Source organism: Rhinolophus ferrumequinum, chromosome 3, assembly GCF_004115265.2.
Source record: "Rhinolophus ferrumequinum isolate MPI-CBG mRhiFer1 chromosome 3, mRhiFer1_v1.p, whole genome shotgun sequence".
Classification (NCBI taxonomy): domain Eukaryota; kingdom Metazoa; phylum Chordata; class Mammalia; order Chiroptera; family Rhinolophidae; genus Rhinolophus; species Rhinolophus ferrumequinum.
In genome coordinates this window covers 55,960,684-55,978,773 of record NC_046286.1, presented here as the reverse complement: position 1 = coordinate 55,978,773, position 18,090 = coordinate 55,960,684, and the positions used below count along the sequence as shown (strand labels likewise).

General features: G+C 33.2%; 1 protein-coding gene across 7 annotated transcripts in view; it reads right to left on the bottom strand.

Annotated features, from left to right (window-relative positions):
- Positions 1–18,090, bottom strand: part of GRIK2 (glutamate ionotropic receptor kainate type subunit 2) — a 595,315-nt gene that overhangs the window by 314,310 nt on the left and 262,915 nt on the right. For all 7 annotated transcript variants that reach the window (XM_033099818.1, XM_033099826.1, XM_033099832.1 and 4 more), the window contains 2 exons: positions 17,547–17,600; positions 14,011–14,184 (listed from right to left, as the gene is read on the bottom strand). In XM_033099818.1, coding sequence (XP_032955709.1) covers positions 14,011–14,184; positions 17,547–17,600 — 228 coding nt within the window. The remainder of the gene's footprint in view (positions 1–14,010; positions 14,185–17,546; positions 17,601–18,090) is intronic.

Here is an 18,090-nt window from a genome sequence, read left to right as displayed (position 1 = left end):
TACAGCAAATATTGATTGAGTCCCTGTTATGGGTCTTACACCATTAAAGCACAAAGAATACAGGAGTGAAACAAAACAAAACAAAACAAAACATCTCCACTTGAACGTCTAATAGGTGATTCAAATGTAATGCATAAAAAGAGTACACTGATTTTTTTCACCCCCAAATCACTTCTCAGCTATTCTTCTGTATTTTCAGTATATGGCCCATTTCCATCAACTTCCTTGGACTTTAAAAACCTGGATGTTTTCTACCTCAGTGTAGAAAACCTCAGTGTAGAACCTCAGTGTAGGTTCCCACGGAAGCAGACCCTAAGATAAGTTTTCAATACAAGAAGCTTATTCCTATTTGGAAGTTTCAGAGAACACCCGCAAGGAAGGGAAGTGATGTGGGAAGGAAAAGCACGTACTACATGGTTATTAAGCCAGTTACTATGGAACTTGATCTCACAGGGAATTTTGAGAAATGATATAAAGCGCACATCTCAGAATTATCTCACACTAAGACTGAGGGAGCTGGGATATTCATACATCCATTGCCACTGGTAATGGGCTTCTTTGAGCCATGGGTGAGAGGTATTACTTGCCCAGGAATTCCAGCCTGCTAGAAGCATGAGCAGAGCAGCCTTCTGGAAAAAGTCCTTAGACACAAGAAGTAGGTGCTGGTAACCACAAGTCTTCTGGGTGCCCTGAACCATAAAGTTAGAGGGATATAGGTAAGGCACCAACAAGAACTGTTGTATCCTCCTTTATTCTACCCCAAATTGACCCATTAATGAATCCTGTGGATATCACCCCGAACTATATCTCAAATTCTGTCACTGTTTCCAGCTCCACTGATAAAACCTGAGTCTGAATCACCAGCATCTTTCATCAGCATTATTGAAATAGCTAACTCTTCTCCCCACGTTTACTCTTGCTTTCTACATTCTGATGTCACACAGAAGCCACAGGCATAATTTCGATGGCTGAATCAGATTATACTCCTCCCCTCGTTATAGTCCTCCAGGGCTTCCACTGCAATTAGATCAAAATTCACACTGACATGTCTTTCAAAGACCACTGCCCTGATCTTCTATAATTTTCCCTCTTACTCGAAATAATCCAGCACAATGATGGGTCACCTTTCTTTTCCTCAGACATTACTTGCTTGTTTCTATCTCAAGGAGTCTTCACTTGTTCCTCCTGTTTGTCATCATTTCTCACACATCATCTCCTCCCAATATTCTAGCTGAAGAGCCCTTCCAACCCCTGACAATCTCTGACCTCTTACCCTAAACTATTTTCTTTCATTTATCTCTTCTATTTACCAAATAAAAGGGAAATTCCATCATTATCTTGTTTACCTCTATAATCCTATGCCAAGAACAGTGTCTGGCACATAGCAGATTTTAAATAAATATTAGTTTAACTTTAAGAAAACATCATGCAAATGGTGTATACTATATGATTCTATTTTAAGATATGTGCAAGGACAAATAAATATTAGTAGAAATTAATACAATCCTCCTCCCTCTGGCAACCATTAGTTTGTTCTCTGTATCTATGAGTGTGTTGGTGTTTTGCTTGTTCATTTATTTTGTTCTTTAGATCCTGAGTAGCATCTGTGTTTACCTTGTGGTTTTGATTGTTTCAAATTCACTTACAACTTAGTTAAAATTTAGTCTAGCAGACTCTCAAATCTAGAAAATTATGCATGATTTTTGTCAGTTAAATATATGTGTGCCTACCTTAGGGGCTAGAGAAGTTCATATTTTAAAGGTATTTCACAGTCTTTAATTTATCACTTATTCATTTGCTATTTCCTTTTGATAAAATAAAAAATTTAGAGAGAGGAATAAATATTTAAAAGCTGAGAACAGCGTCTGAGAAGTTGATTTTTAAAGGCAACACTTAGCAGGAGTAATATTTTCCTTCAAGCTAGGACCAGAATACAAATTAAAATATCTTTTCCCAAGGCACAGTTCCAAGATCCAAGACACTTTTGGTGTGGAGCCTCAGGCTGTTCTGGCATGGCTACTGAGAAACGAAGGGACTGAAAGATGCAGTAATTCTTTAACTGACATTGAATACGGCTTCAATTTTCTCACTTTTTAGAGTTGCTTAGTCTAGTTGGCCAAACAGATGAGCTACATCTTTTTCCATGAAGGGTTGCAAACATATGGCAGTAGATTCGGGGATGTTTCCCCCTCTTTTTTGAAAAAAGAAATGGAGACCATATTCCTTACAGGAATGAGAAACAACATTCTGACGTCCAGCTTTTTGCCAGACCCCTCTCTTTTTAGGTATCACCATGATCTCAAATTCTGTATGTTTGTAATCAGTGGCATTCCATTTCCAAGTCACTTCCTCCTCCAGACAACCCCATTTTTGTTAAAAGCATGAGTCTCTTTGCAGTCACTTAAAATGGAAGGCTTAAAGGTCTCCCTTGTCTTCTTCTCCTTTTCTAGCCGTGTCTTCTTACTCTCCTTTCTACCTCAAAAATGCCTTCCATTTCAATCACTGCTTTGAGCCCTCTATGCTCCACTTCCAGTTATTATTACTGTGGGACTGAATTACAATTTTCTGCCTTCGGCTGGAGTGAGTCACCTGCACAGAGCCATCAGAGAGCCTTCCTGGGAGCATGGAGGGGCAGGAAGCGCACAAGTCAACAAGTTAGAAAAGCCTGGACATAAAGAACGCTCAGCTACCACTTTCTTAGCTAAATGTCCTTAAGAGCATACTAAACATCTTTGAACCTCAGTTCCGTCCCTTGTACAGTAAGAAATAATGCTCATCTTGCATGTTTTTGTGAGAATTAGAGATAGTGTAAGACTAGCATGTTTTCATATAACTACCTCATATGGCATAATATGCACAGAGTGGATATACAACATATTTATCTTTTGCATCTCCTATTCTAAAACATTTAATGGCTTTCCATTCTCTTTTTCCAACTTGGCCTTCCTGCTCTCGTCTACTCGCATCAAAATGCTATTTTATGTTCAAATTCACATTCAAAATCCAGTTCAAGTACTAAAATTTCTCCAAATTTTCTTTCCCAATCATACCAAGTTGTCAAATTCTTATAACACTGTAGCAGGTGTGGCCAGTACTTGGTGATGCTGAAATAACAACAATAAAATACAATTTATTATTAATTTACCTCTATGTTGAAAGAAACAGCAAATATTTTTGGTGTGGGTTTTCATGTTCTGAATAGATCCATCAAAATGACTTTTCCTTTCCTCCCTCCCTCCCCCCTCCCTCCCTCTCTCCTTCCTTCCTTCCTTCTTTCCGTCCCTCTTCCTTCCTTCCTCCCTCCCTTCTTTCCTCCCTCCCTCCCTCACTTCTCTCTCTCTCTCCTCCTTTCCTTCCTTTCTTTTTTTCTTTTCTTTCTTTCTGTGGATGAAAGTCAACTCTGCACCATTTTTGTGGTGGCTCTAGCAACTGTACATTTAGTTTCACAGAGACCTCTCTTTTTCCTCCATTCCTTTGTAGCAGGAGCTTGAAAGTTGCTGGGAAGAACGTGGAGAAATTTGTAAAATTTATTTTTCTCCTAGGAAATTCCTAGGAGAAAAATAATCAAGAATCCAATCCTGAAAACCTCTAAGAGACTACGGCTGCCCAGGTAGAGTCAGGTAAGAGAAGACAATCCCCAGCTGAGATAGGACACAGTCCAGAGAAGGCCTGAGGGCACTTGGGGAAAGGCTGGGTCTGCCAACCACCTGTGACTGGAATTGGGCTGTTGACTCAACCACGCTGGCATTAAGGACAGGCTCTCAGGTGCACATGTGTTGTGTAAACTGAACAGCTAGATTGCTGAAAGCTGAAAGATGGAACAGTGCAAATCCAGGGTGAGTTGGGAAAAATTTGAGCCCTATTACCAGTGATGAGTGACAAGACATGGAGAGACAACTGCAAAATGGTCTCTAACACCAGAGGCAAGAGAAGCATATTCACAGATGACCATTTCAGTAGAAATAGCAAAACCCCAACTCAGGCAACAGCTCCAGGACTGTGGCGCCTTTTTCTGGAGTGCTTTAGACCTGGTAGCAGATATGGAATTCCATAGCAGATACGGAATTCTCCAGCTTCAAGAGGGCACGTCTGAGTGGAGTACCCTACAATGGATCCTGTGGTCCCATCAACTGACCTGATCAAGCTGATCAAGTTTCCAAGTTGCCCAGACTTATCATAGAATGGTGGATTTGGGGCCATGTCTATTGAGGGAACTACAAAGAAAGAAAACTATTCCCCCTGTTAACTTGTGCATGTAACATTCTCAAGGTGTGGCTTCATGTGAGGTTCAACTATATCTGGAACAAAAAGTAGGTAAACTGCCATCTAAACATATTATTTCCTACATAAATTCCTAACTGTTTGTCAGCATTTTTATTGTTATTTAAGGCTATGTTTTACTTTGTTTAGTAAATTGATAATTCTTTAGGTGTAGACATCATATTACACATATATGCATTTTTTTTCTTATCTACGTGGTCTAATACTATACATTGCAATATAGCAGATATTCGATAAATATTTGAAGAATGAATTAATGAGTAACAATATACAGGAATTTTTCATGAAGAATTGATTCTGTACCATTTCAATATCTGTATCTCTTTCATAACTTTATTTTTTCCTCTGGTTCAATTTGGTCACAGGGTATTCTGAAGATTAATGAATAAAATATTTATGATTTCTTTTAGAAAGGCAAATGAAAGATCAACATAGTATTTCATCTCTGCATAATGAGAGAGTTCTTAATATCCCTTAGGCAAATTCACCCTAAAACTCTTCATTTCATTTTGTCTGAAATATTCTTTTAATTTATTAATGTGAATTTATTAATGAGGATTTAGTAGATGCATCAACTCACCCAAAATTGGTATGAACCCCGATATATTAAAGTTGAAGAAGAAGCAATAAATGTAACATTTTTACTGGTTTCTAATTTGTCATGCCCAACTTTTTACCTCTGGATGCTTAAAGATTCCTTTATATTTGCTTCTGACTATAGTCCAGTGATCTTCCTTTATATAAAATCTATCTATTCTGTGTATCAGCATCTATACAATGAGGATTATATCTGCTACATCATGTAGTCATGAGGCAATAATAACACTAGGACCCAGTAAGCATTAAGTGTATTTCACAATTAGGTTATTTTAGAGTCCAGATTGTCAAACACAAATGGTTACATGCAATGGAAGCTAGACTCAGAGGTAATATATAGTCATTATTTGGATCAAACTTCCTAGGGCTAGTATACACTCTAGGGTTCTTAATAGTCATTAATTTATATATGTGCTTCTTCCTATTTCTAATAAGAGTCAGATCATTCCTTGGATCATACAGACAACAGAATTTCTGTATTGGTGGTATATGTAGGTAGAAAATTTAAAAACAAAAACAGGCAATCATCTACTGTGGCATATATTTACATGAAAAAAAATAGTTATGATTGTTGTTTATTAGATATAAATTTTTTTATACACCAAGTCTTGATTTATTTTAATATTTTCCAGCTGTCTCAATCTTTAAATAAAATTTTTCTAAAACTGAGCATGACAAAAAAGGCCGCAATTTGTTTGTTATAAATCACAGTAATGGGGTGGCCTGTTAGCTCAGTTGGTTAGAGCATGGTGATGATGGCACCAGAGTTGCCAGTTTGATCCCCACAAGGGCCACTGTGAGCAGTGCCCTCCTTAAAAAAATAAAAATGAAACATAATGTCTAAAAAAATAAATCACAGTAATGAAGAGGGAAAAATTGTTAAAATTTGGCAGACATATTGAGTCCAAAATTAGTAAAATCTACAGTTAAATAAGGTGCATACTTATAAATATTTTATAAATAATTAATAGTTCATATTTAGTAACAAAAATCTATCAAAACCTTATATTTAGTATTCTGAGGTCACATATTATAAATGCTTATTATTCTATCAATATTGAAGCTATAACACTATCTTTCTAGTAAATAAATAGAACATATAGCTTACTATTCACAAAAGCATCTAAAAGTAATATGAATCTATGTAAATATTAATAAAATTATGTTTGTTTTTTTGTTTCTACATAAAATTATATTTAATATAACTACTTAAATAAAAATTTACTTTATTAAAATTTATTTTATTTAAAGACTGTAGTGAGGCCAAAATAGATTTTATATGGTATTGCATGTCACTATTTTTGGGAAATAAATTATAAAACTATGACAATAAGAAATAAAATTCTTAAATTAATTTCTAAAATTATGAATAAAATGGAATAATACAGGAAATCACATCATCTCAATAGTAATTATCACCAGTCTACTCCTTCTTAGTCCATCTCCGATTCCCAAATATAGAAATATATAAAATGTATATTTTATCCTGAATACAAATAGCCAGAAACCATATTTTGTGTATTTTAGACATAGATCCACTCTGTCTTTCTATTTTAGAAATAGACCCAATGAAGAGAAAATACTATAGTATATAGCAATTGTTAACCATCCTTAGCCAGAACTTTTCTGTGGCACATGATGAGTATGGATGTGAGTAACAGTATTTCTTGTTATTTATAGGCCTCAATGCAATTTCTTACTTTGGTTTTAGTAAATTTTAACAAGTACTTCATGCTGACTATAACTATTCTGAATCACAAATATTTTTACACATTTATAATTATCTATTAATTGATATGCAAAATTATATCCCAGCTTTGTCTTCTATTGTTTCCCAATCCATTCCTTTCATCCAGGACATTGAACATGTGTCAAACTTGCCATTAGTCCTATTCTTACCTGAGCACCTTCTCCAGAAAAAGAATCCACTGCTTATTTTTTCAGCCACTTGCATTCCCTTTATAATGTGACCTGTACTTGTTTTCCCAGGTTTGATGACTTGTTACCTGTACAGCATGATTGGAATTTTGGTTTTTCAAGGTACATTCATTGCTTACTTTTACCAATTCTATCTTGATGCCCAATACAAGTGGAATCCTAAATCTCAAATTCTAGACTGCAATGATGGACTTTGCCCTCTTGTCAGAACACTGGCCAATCACCTTCTCTTGGTGTCTTTGTCATTGACTGTCCTTTGAGGGGTCCTCCTTCCTCAATAACACAAATTTCTGTCTAGCTAGACTTCTTCATACCATCTGTGATTGGTTTCATTCATATGTAATTATACAGCTGTTAAATATAAACTAAGAATCTAAAAGGAGTTGAGGAAAACTGTGAGCAGAAATGCATTTATCCTTTACAAGATTGTATTGCACAATCTTAGATCAATTCTTTGAAGATAAATTTTGCTTTTGTAGAAGGGACAAAAAAGTCACTTCATTCAACCTTACCTTTTCCAAGTGAAAAGTTTAAAAATTGACCTAAAAAATAATATGACTATAAAGTAAATGCTTCATTGCAACTGCCATTTTTCATCTAAAAACTCGTTATTTAAAATAGAAATTCCATCTTTGTATCAGCTTTAGATAAATGCTGATTATTTAATCTGTCAATGAACAAAGGCAATTAGATGGAATGTTCTATGCTAATAAAATAATAGAGGTTGTTAGGTCATCTCAATTATTTATATTCAGATTTAACTTGCAGCTTAGTACATCATAGAAGAGTAATAAGTATATAAGGTAAAGAAATATAGTGTCATCCTGTTATTCATGCCACATACTCCATGTCCTTGTACTGTTCATTAAATCAATCATATACAAATGTAATGAATGCAGTATTTATGACTTTATTACATACTCTGAAATATCTTATACAAATATTTCTTCCATATTTGATAATATAAATCCCAAAATATTTTTTCAGTGGTAAAGACAAGAATAAACCTAACAATTATGTTAATAAATTTTGTTAAGTGTTACACGTTTTTCAGCCAGATACTAAAAAATCCTGTAAAGCCCCTGGCAAATATATGTCTGCCTCTTGCTATCACAAAATAGCATGGGAAACAAGGAATTTTACTAAGATTTAGAAGGAAGAATTAAGAAACTAAGTTAATCAAATAAGTACTAAATTAGGAAGAAATAATAATCGAAGTTTGAATATGATGTTTGTACTGACAAAGACATGAGTTGTGATCAGTAAGACATTCAGCATCTTCTAATTTTGTCAACTCCCTAAATTCTGTGAGGAAGTAGAGGTATTGTCTTCATCACCCAATCCTGAGTGCCTGATATCAAATCCTGAGAGCTATGTACAACATAAACATAATTAAAATCAATCAAAAGAAGGGTAATTAATTCATTATTTTGCTACTTTTTATACTTTTGGCATTTTAGTGGAGATAAAATCAACTTTTTCAAAATGTCTTTATCAATTAAAAAATGGCGAGTTAGTCTGCTCCACTGCTTGGCAAAGTCTTATATTTATTCTCATTTCAACGGAATCAAAATAGCTACAGCTAATTAAGATAAGCAGACAGTAGCCAAGGCAGGCCTGTAGTTCTAGCAGCAAATGAAAGCCTGCCTGGCCAGACTTTATTTCTCTCTGGTTCTATTGTCATTGACTTTTCTAAAGGTAAGTCTTTGTATAGTAACAGAGCAATCACTTATGCCCCCTTAACACATGAGCTAAATCCCTGCTGTAAATTATGAATACAAGATGTTGATATCTTAATTTAAGTTGAAAAAATTATAAAATTTCTGGGCCATGGTCTGTGGTTAAAAAGAAATAATTCGTAGGAGGACATTGGTACTTAAACACATAATGATTCATCTCTCATAAATAGTCTCCCTTTTTTTGTAAAAGAGAATGGGAACTACTCTTCTAACTCACTAACATTTCACTATTTAATCAAAAGTGTTTCTACACTTTTGCTATTTATTTTTCTGACAAATAATTGAGATAGCCTAATTGCATTTTTCTAAATGATTAGGTATCTTGATAATAAAGTTCAAGTAGGTAAATAAAAAAATGCTCTCCAGAAGCATATATCTGGGGAAATGAGAAGTCCTAGTGATTAGAATGCAGATGTAATATGATTAAAATAAATGAACACACACCTTTATTCAAATAGGCGTTCCTTTTTTATTACGAGAACCTACTTTGCATCAGGCACCAAATTAGGTACAGGTGCTTCAAGGATGATAAAAACTAGTTACTGCCTTGAAACAGCTGACAGTCTATTGGGAAAGGGATGTGAAAAAAACCCACAAAAGTACCAGAGTTACATTTCAACATGAAGTTAAATATAAAATGCATTAATGAAGAAGCACACAGATAAAATGTCTGAAGGACTCATAGCTAATTCACAGTCAAGATAACAGATGACCCGAAAATTAGAGCATGAGTAGGAATATGTCATGCATCTAATAGGGGTAGGTGGTTCTGAAAATGGGGACACCCTGTGCTAAAATGAGGAGGTGTATCAGCACTGCTGACATATCAAAGGGGAAATGGGTCGCATGGTGGAGCAGGTGGAGGCATATATGAGGGTGGACAAATGTCAGGAGCCAGATCATGGAGGATCTTGCAATCTTGGCAAATGAGCTTTCATTTAATCTAGTTAAATGATAGAATCATGAGCAATGTTCTGGTAAAATGAGTGAAGAGACTACTATGATAGTCAGGAAAGAGCACTGGATCCTTTCTACAGGCATAGTTCTGAGGGTTAAAAGAAGAAGGCAGTCAAGAAAGATATTGATACAGTAGATTTAATAGTGTTTGGTGGTTGTTGAATGTGAAGAGAGGAAAAAAATGAAATGGAGAGAGCAGTTGGTAGCCAGAGTTTAAATTTCAAAAATAGTAATCTCCCTATAATAATCCAAATAATATGGTCGACCAACACAGTCATTATTGATTTGTATTGCAAATTTACATTATCAAGGGACATGTGTGGTATTCTATATCAAAATAAGAAAAAAATGGTATTTTTAAAATACTATGCATTAGCATTAATATGCATAGCCATAATTGGGGCACTGGGAAGGATTTCTAGGATTATAGCTAGACTGTTTAAAATGTACCTTGAAGTGTTTGTATTTGATTTTGTTCTCTTAAATTGAGATTGCTGCAAACTGAATACATCAATATTAAATATAATTATCGTCAAGCTCTGATAGATTCAAAAAAGTGAATTCCCTCCCTATAGTAACTGTTCTTGGGGAAGGCAGAAGACTGGGAGAAATGTCATTTGATTGTCTAGTAAAGGACAGTATTTTCATATCCCAGGAGCATGGAAATATGTGAATATTTAATGGAGAACAGACAATAGAGACAGAGCTTTATAATAAGGGCTGATGTTTGGGGAGAAGCTTAGAGCACTAAGTGGATGGTAGTGTGTGGGTATGGGGGAAAGTGTGGAAAAAGTGATATGAAAAACAAAAACAAAAACAAAACAAAAACCAACCACCTTATGTGTGAAAGAAGAGGGTTGGACTTCCTTTCTTCCTTCCTCCTTGAGTAGATTAGACTTGGATGTACTGTGTGAGTTGGTATCTTGGTGGGGTTCATACCAGATGAGGATTAAAATTTTACTGAGATACTAACATTAATATCTTTATTATGATGATCCCAGACCACAGAAGAATAAATTACAACTTCAGGAGAAATGGTCTTTTATTCAGTAGTGATGAAGCTGATAAACACATAACCGAGTGGCAATGAAGATGCTAACTCAACGTGATGAAGCTGATAAATACATAACCGAGGAGCAATGAAGGTGCTACCTCAACCAGAAAAATTCTTATGATTCCAATTCATTATTTCCTTTAATAACTCAGACATGAAGAAATATGTGAAAGTATAAGCACTATGATCTCATATAGTGACAAGTGACTATGATACCGATAATGTAAGTTCTTGCAAACACTAGGAACTCACTAATAGTACCATTCCTTTATGTGACCACAGGGAAAGAAAAGAACAAGAGATACATAAACACTGAAATCTCTTGAATTAACTGAAGGGAATGTTGCCAATGTCAGGCTATAATTCTTTTCTAACTAGAACGCTCTTAATTTCCTGATACCATTCATGGTGGAAATAGACTATCAATTTATTTTCCTAAATATTTAATGACTAGGAAAATGCTTACAATATAATCTTAAATTGAAAAGGAAAAGAATGCTCATGCAAGGCTGAAGTATGCCAATATTTTTATACAGATTTCATATTGGTTTTATTTTCATATTAATGATTCAGTATTTTAAAATTAATGTTATATAATGAAAATATTTTCCATATCATTATCTTTATCTTTATATAATGTGATATAACGAAAAGATTTTAAAAGATGACGTCCATTTTCCAAAAGTGAAATTGTAAAAAATAATCAGAATCCATTTTGGAAGAAATTTTTATTTTAATGGAAAACTTCATGTCTTCTTCCAAAATATTTTGTGTTCTATGCTCTGTTTATGAACATGATAAAATAAATAGCTGGTACACATTTTTAGATAAGAAATATTATTGAAAACCATTCATATAAATAAATTTATCATCAGCCTACTCATTTAAAAAATGTTCTCATGTAAGTTTTCTGGTTAAATCTTTACAGTTGTAGTCACTCAAATAGACATATATAAGTGAAGGGGCAATTATCTCTTATATGTGAAAACAAATTTTTTTCTTATTTAAGATGTCACTTGAAAAGCATTTAATAACTCTACCAAAGAGAAGAGTGTTGACACTGAAAATTCTTCTAAAGATTTCAAAATCCATGGTCTATAAATAATGCCCAGAATTTTCAATAGATAGGCTAAGTTTCTCATCAGTGTGTTTTTATTCTATCACTTATCCACTCATACTAAATCACTTGCCATTTCAGAAGAAGTGCAAAATGCGTAGAAATGGACCCTTGAATAGAAAAAATCCAAACCTCTGTTCCTCTGAATACACTGTCCTTCTGTTCTATCATCTGAGGTTTTCTTCAAGAGCTCTTAACTCCCAGGGTAAGAAATTAGTACACCTTCCTTTGTATTTATCTATCTTTCAACAGTCTCTGTAGGTTACCAGAAGTTAGAGAGTACTTTGTTTCAGAGGATGACATGTACACACATTCAGGGAGTCATACAGAAATACAAAGAGTACCCAAGTAAAGGTAGATATTTTTTGTGATTCTGATATATCAAAGGGAATACCAATCTTTGGATATGTAAGTGAAAATCTTAGAATATAAAAGTGTTAAGATTGTCATGATGCCTATTGATTTACTTTTACTAAAACCATTCAATAATGATTTTGAATAACAAATGATAAAATATCCATCCTCAAACTAAAGAATGGTAAACAGAGATAGAAAGCATACATGGAAATATATATATATGTATATATATATATATATATATATATATATATATACACACATAATTAAAATAACTTAAAAGATAGTATACATTTTAATGCTTAAAAATAACATTTTCTTAAATTTCAAAAGTTCAATTCACTACTTTCAAACTGGAAATAAAATACAATATGTGGAATTTTTTTCTAGGTTGTATACTATTTTAAACCTGGATGTACTTTAGAGGAAAATATCTTTGTTTTTAAGTTATTTAGATATTTTCCTCCCCCAAAATTTCTCAAATATATCTTAGGTTAAGTCCAAAATACTAGACCTAGTCAACCCTTTCCTTTTATGCAAAACAGTAAAATTCTCCTCATATTATTTCTTTAAAAAAATTAATGTGGATATAAGATTTTCAAATTCTAGCAGGTTATTTTTCTCACACAAAAAAATAAGTAAATAAATAAACCAAAACAAAACAAAAAAACGTCTTTTTGTCCATCAGGAGGTTGATTGCTTGAGAATAACCATGATTTTCTCATAGTCCCTATGAAGACACTCAATTTATATTACTAAATCTTCTTTTAAGGGAAAAAAAATCTTTAATTTCCCTTTATTTTGCTAAACATGAAAAACAGACCTTGAAGCCCCACTGAAGCAATTAATGGAAAAATTACAATCATAATAGAAAAGCTTTTTCACACATCAGGATAGCGGATGTTTATGCTTATAAAGTTTCCATTTAGACTGATGCTTATTAAAAGCAGGTGGTAATGACCTAGAAAATGTAAATATTGCCAAAATGCTAAGCTGTTTCCTAAATTGTAGCATTTGGTCCACAGAAAGTAGATTTAATGAGAATGCATCAGGCATTTATAATTTATTTAAATAGCATAGTATATCCCTACCCAGTTCTATCAGGTAGCCAGTAGCTACATTTGGGTATTGAGCACTTGAAATGTGACTAGTCTGAATTAATATATGCAGTGTCAAATAACACCAACTTTCAAAGACTTAGTAGAAAAAAAATGCAAATATCTCAGTTATAAATTTTTATATGGATTGATTACCTGTTTAAATAATATTGTACTTTATATAATGGGGTTAAATAAACTAAATTAATAACATTCATTTTTTTTACCTGTTTTTTGTGCATGTTTTTTAACATAGCTATCAGAAAACTTTAAATTATACATGTGCCTAACATTAGAATTTCATTGGAAGCACTGGTATAAACAACTAGAGTTACATAAGACTATACCCTTCTTTTACAGTTTCTGTGTTAATCCAGGTTTCTAGGTTTAAACTAGAACTTGAAAATGACAGGTGTGATTATTGGTTAGTCTTGAGTTTTCAAGAGTGAGTAAGCTCAAGGGAGATTTCTGTTTGAGGTAGGTCATCCATATGACATCAGATATCAAAAATCAACATGTCGAAGATTAATCATATATTGGAAGTCAAAATCAGAAGGATGATGATCAGGTAATGTCTTATTTTCAGCCTCTAATTTATCCTGTATATGGAACTGCTTAATTTTAGAGAAATCCCTACATTGCAGTATTTTTAATGATAGTTGTAATGCCTTCTGAGAATCTTGGATGAAAGCGTAAATTTGCAATTAAAAAAAAAAGATTTACAAAATTGTTAAAATAATCATTTGTAATAATAGTCTGATATCATGCTTTTAAAGTCAAACAATTAAACCAAAGTTTAGATCCAGAGGACATAATAATTCATGAAATATTACTTAGAAACACAGAAACTTATCTTTAAGTGGGTATTCATACCGTCATAAATCCATCCAGCAAACCTGAATCGGGTTTTGGGGGTGCCTGCAACCGTTCCATTGACCACTTTTCAATTATGGAGGAGACTTGTGTATTTTCAGTATTTAATATTCTGAACCCTGTCATGTTAACGCCACTGTATCGATAGGGCTCTACATCAAGAGCGAAGAGGTCCTGAAACACAAATTTTTTATGTGTTATTATCAACAAAGTACATATTATGCATAATTGAAATAGTCACTTAGTCTTGCTTCCCTTAGGATAGTTAACACCTTTTGTATCTCAAGTGATGTTAAACATTACAAGTCACCAAGATTCAAATATATTATCCTCAAGCTTTGTCAATGAAAATACATATACTTTACATACACATGTACGTATATATCATATTCTAATTCCACCAAAAGAACAATAGGCTTTTGTATAATCTACCTTTAAGATTTGCATAAGCTTTCTTCTCCATGTTAAGGATAGCTTGTCCTTCAATATTATACATTAATCTTTTACTTTTAACTGACCAGAGGTATTTTTTTCTATGCCCTGTGTCCATACTACCATTTTTATGTTTTGTTTATTTATTTATTTATTTATTTATTTATTTATTTATTTATTTATTTATGTATGTATGTATGTATGTATGTATGTATGTATTTGAGAAACAAGTCATAAAATACAGCTTCTAACTAAAGAAAATTTTATCAAAGCTGAGGGAAAAAAGCTATTAAAAACTAGCTTTCTGGTTGCAGAACCCTGTAGTCCCTTTGTCTTATACCCTATTCAGCAACTTCATCATGAGGAACTTTCTAGATTTCAGTTGCCCTTTCCAGTCTGTATACAGTGAAGGCTCTGGGTTTGCCCTTTGGTTTTCCCAGGAGACAGGAGACCGAAGTTGTCAGGGTATTTGGGTATGACTATGAGAACATGCAGTACATGGGGCTTTTGCCCTCTTTTGAACTGATTTTAGAGACAATATGAAAACCTGGGCAAGATTAATGTCATTAGTCCTCTGCACAGCTTGCCTTGGACTCATACAGCTACACAGGCTAGATAACAGGAATACAATTCTGTGGAGAGCAGCTGACATTGGCCTGAGCTATGCTCTGTGCTGTGAAAAATATAAGGGATCTTCAGGTTTTTATTTTTTAATGTTTGCAATCTAGCCAAGGAGATACATATATCTCTAGCCAAGGAGATATATATATATATATATATATATATATATATATATATATATATATATATATGTATATATATATACACATATATATATGTGTATATATATATCATTTTATATATGTATATATATATATATATATATATATCTCCTATTTACTCAAGGGGTAAATAAAAAATGTATTACAATATATGCTAAGGAGTAAAAGAGTAGAAGGCAACAAGGAGTCAGAAGCAAGAAGGTTGACTTTCAATTTTTATGGTCAGAAACAACTTCATAAAGCAGATGAAATCTGAACTGCCATCAAATAATGGCCAGAATTTTGATAGACAAAAGGAAGAGAGAAGCCATTCTAAGTATCAGTAGAGATAAAACTAGAAAACATAAAGCCTATTCAGGAGACTGAAGTAGATCAGTTTGGCTAAAAAAAGAATTACTGAAGGAGAATAGTAGCAAAAGAACAAATGACTAGACAAGTTAAATTAGAAACCAAACTTAAAAGGCTTTTAATAGCTAATAAGTTCTATACATGCTGAACTGTTTTTTTTTAATTTTTTCCTTATTAAGAGATACTGATTTCTCTAAAATTTTATGATTATGATAAAATTGACTTGCAGCTGCATTAAAATATAAACTGCTGATGAATGAAAGTGTCCACTCCCTCTCTACCAGCCAATCACTAAGTTTCTTACAGGCTACAACAAGTCTCCTATTGGGAAGAGATACAGAGACAGTGCGGCAGAGTTAATCTTAATATTTGCCAGTAAAATACAACTTACTGTTGGAAGAATGTCTATTGGAAGAGAGTTTTAATACAGGAAGCTATTGTGATCAACTAAATTTTAGTAATTTGACCTGATGGCTTCGCCCTCCTAAAAAGCAAGGAGATCAATTGGAAGACTTTTGAGTCTGACTTTTGAGTCTGACAGAGAGAGAGAGCATTGGTTAGACTGGTTATTATGGGGGTAGAGAAGATGCATGCTAGGAACACTGAAGGAAAAATTAGTTGGTGATATAGTAGTCAGAGACAATAGAAGTTTTGAAAGGAGTCAGAAGAAGAGTCAATTCAGAGCAAAATACATTAAGGTTTAAATCATTTGACAGTTTCTTTATGCCACAACAATTATAATTGTTCTGCAATATAGCAACATGCAACAACTCAGGAATATTACAGTTGGACATTTAGATCCTTATTTGTACAAAGGTAATAATTGATACCCTAAATCCATACCATTTCTGAAGAAAATAATCAAAGAGAAAAAAGTAAAAAGGACAGAGGCCCAAACTTGGATATATTCTCATATTCTGGGGATGCGCAAGAAAAAATTAGTGACAGAGGCACAGATGCTTCACAGAGGAAGGTGTTTAAAAGAAACAATAGGCTCCAAATGGAGTCACTTATGCAAAGCCCACATCACCAAACCAAGGCTTAATACCTAACCTAACTGCAGTCTTATCCTTCCCCAGGAATGCAATCTTAACTGTAATTTCCTGGTCAACACTAGTGACATAATCCACCTAAATATATCCTTCTGTGCCCCAATGGGAGTTGACTTTGCCTGAAATAATCCTTTTAATTTTTTAATTTATGACTTCCATTTTCCATCCATTCTCTGCCTTTAAAAGCCTTCTATTTTGTACAGCTCTTAGGAGCTCCCTCTACTTGTTAGAGAGGATGTTGACCAATTAAAAAATTGTTCAGTAAAGCCCATTAGTCTTCAAATTTACTCAGTTGAATTTTATTTTTAAATAAAAATTAGGAATATGGATTGATAAAGAAATAGAGCTAAGAGTAACTAGGTTTGGTTAAAAAGTTAAGTCAGATTTTCATGCATGTTAAGAAAAAACTGTGTGGTGGGTATGTAAAGACAAAAGATAAAGGTAACATTCAATTTGATAATTATAAATTAAATGATATTGACTTTTTAAAAATCCAACTAAACATAGGCAAAACAGGATAGTAAATTTAATATACTGGAAGAGTAGCTTCAATCAACCTGATTTTTGTAAAGTAAATAGAGCCACCAACATAAGACTGTGCTTTTCTAAAACATTGATGTCTTAGCAAACTAATTTTAAAATCCATTATGTTCTGAAAGTCCTCTAAAGCAATATAAAAATAATGCAATATTTTAAATTTATATCTGAAATGACATTACTTCAAAGTCATCAGCTTCCCACCAAGAATTATTAGTTCTCTGCGATGATAATTCCTCCTGGGTTTTAACAAAATAATATATAGTATAACTACAAAAATGCCAGTCATTATATTATTTCTTCTCACTCAAAAACCCATTTTCCATCTTGAAAGTCATAATAACAAAATTTAGTGCATTATTTTTATATTTTATAAATTACTTACCAGAGTGGTAAAGATATAATGATAGTATTCTGTCATCATTCCCATAGCTAGTGCCTAAGAAGTAAAAAATAAATCAATATTAAAATATTGATATTGAAGGTATACATTATATAAAATACATTATGTCAATATGACAAGTGAGAACAAAATACTAGGCTACAATATAGAATCAACCTATAATATTCAGGATACATTAAAATTGGGTCAAACTAAATCTTTTCTCCAGTTAAAGAAGATTAGTGGTTACTGAAGGAATTTTAGAACCAATTTTCTTGATAGAAAAGCTATTAGTTGAATGTTTGCAATTGTAAAGCTTATGGCTTTCCATATTAAAAGAGACATTCCATTTGACACAAACCTGAAATTAGCACTTCTTAGTTTGTTATATTTGTAATGTGTCCACCACAAATACCCTAATGAGGAACACCACTTTATTTTGTGGAAAAGTATTACTCACTTAGGGAAAAACTGCCGTAAAGTACAATGTCAACAAGAATTTTTTTTAGCACTTTTGAGATGTTTGCTTAGCATTAAAGAAGCAAAT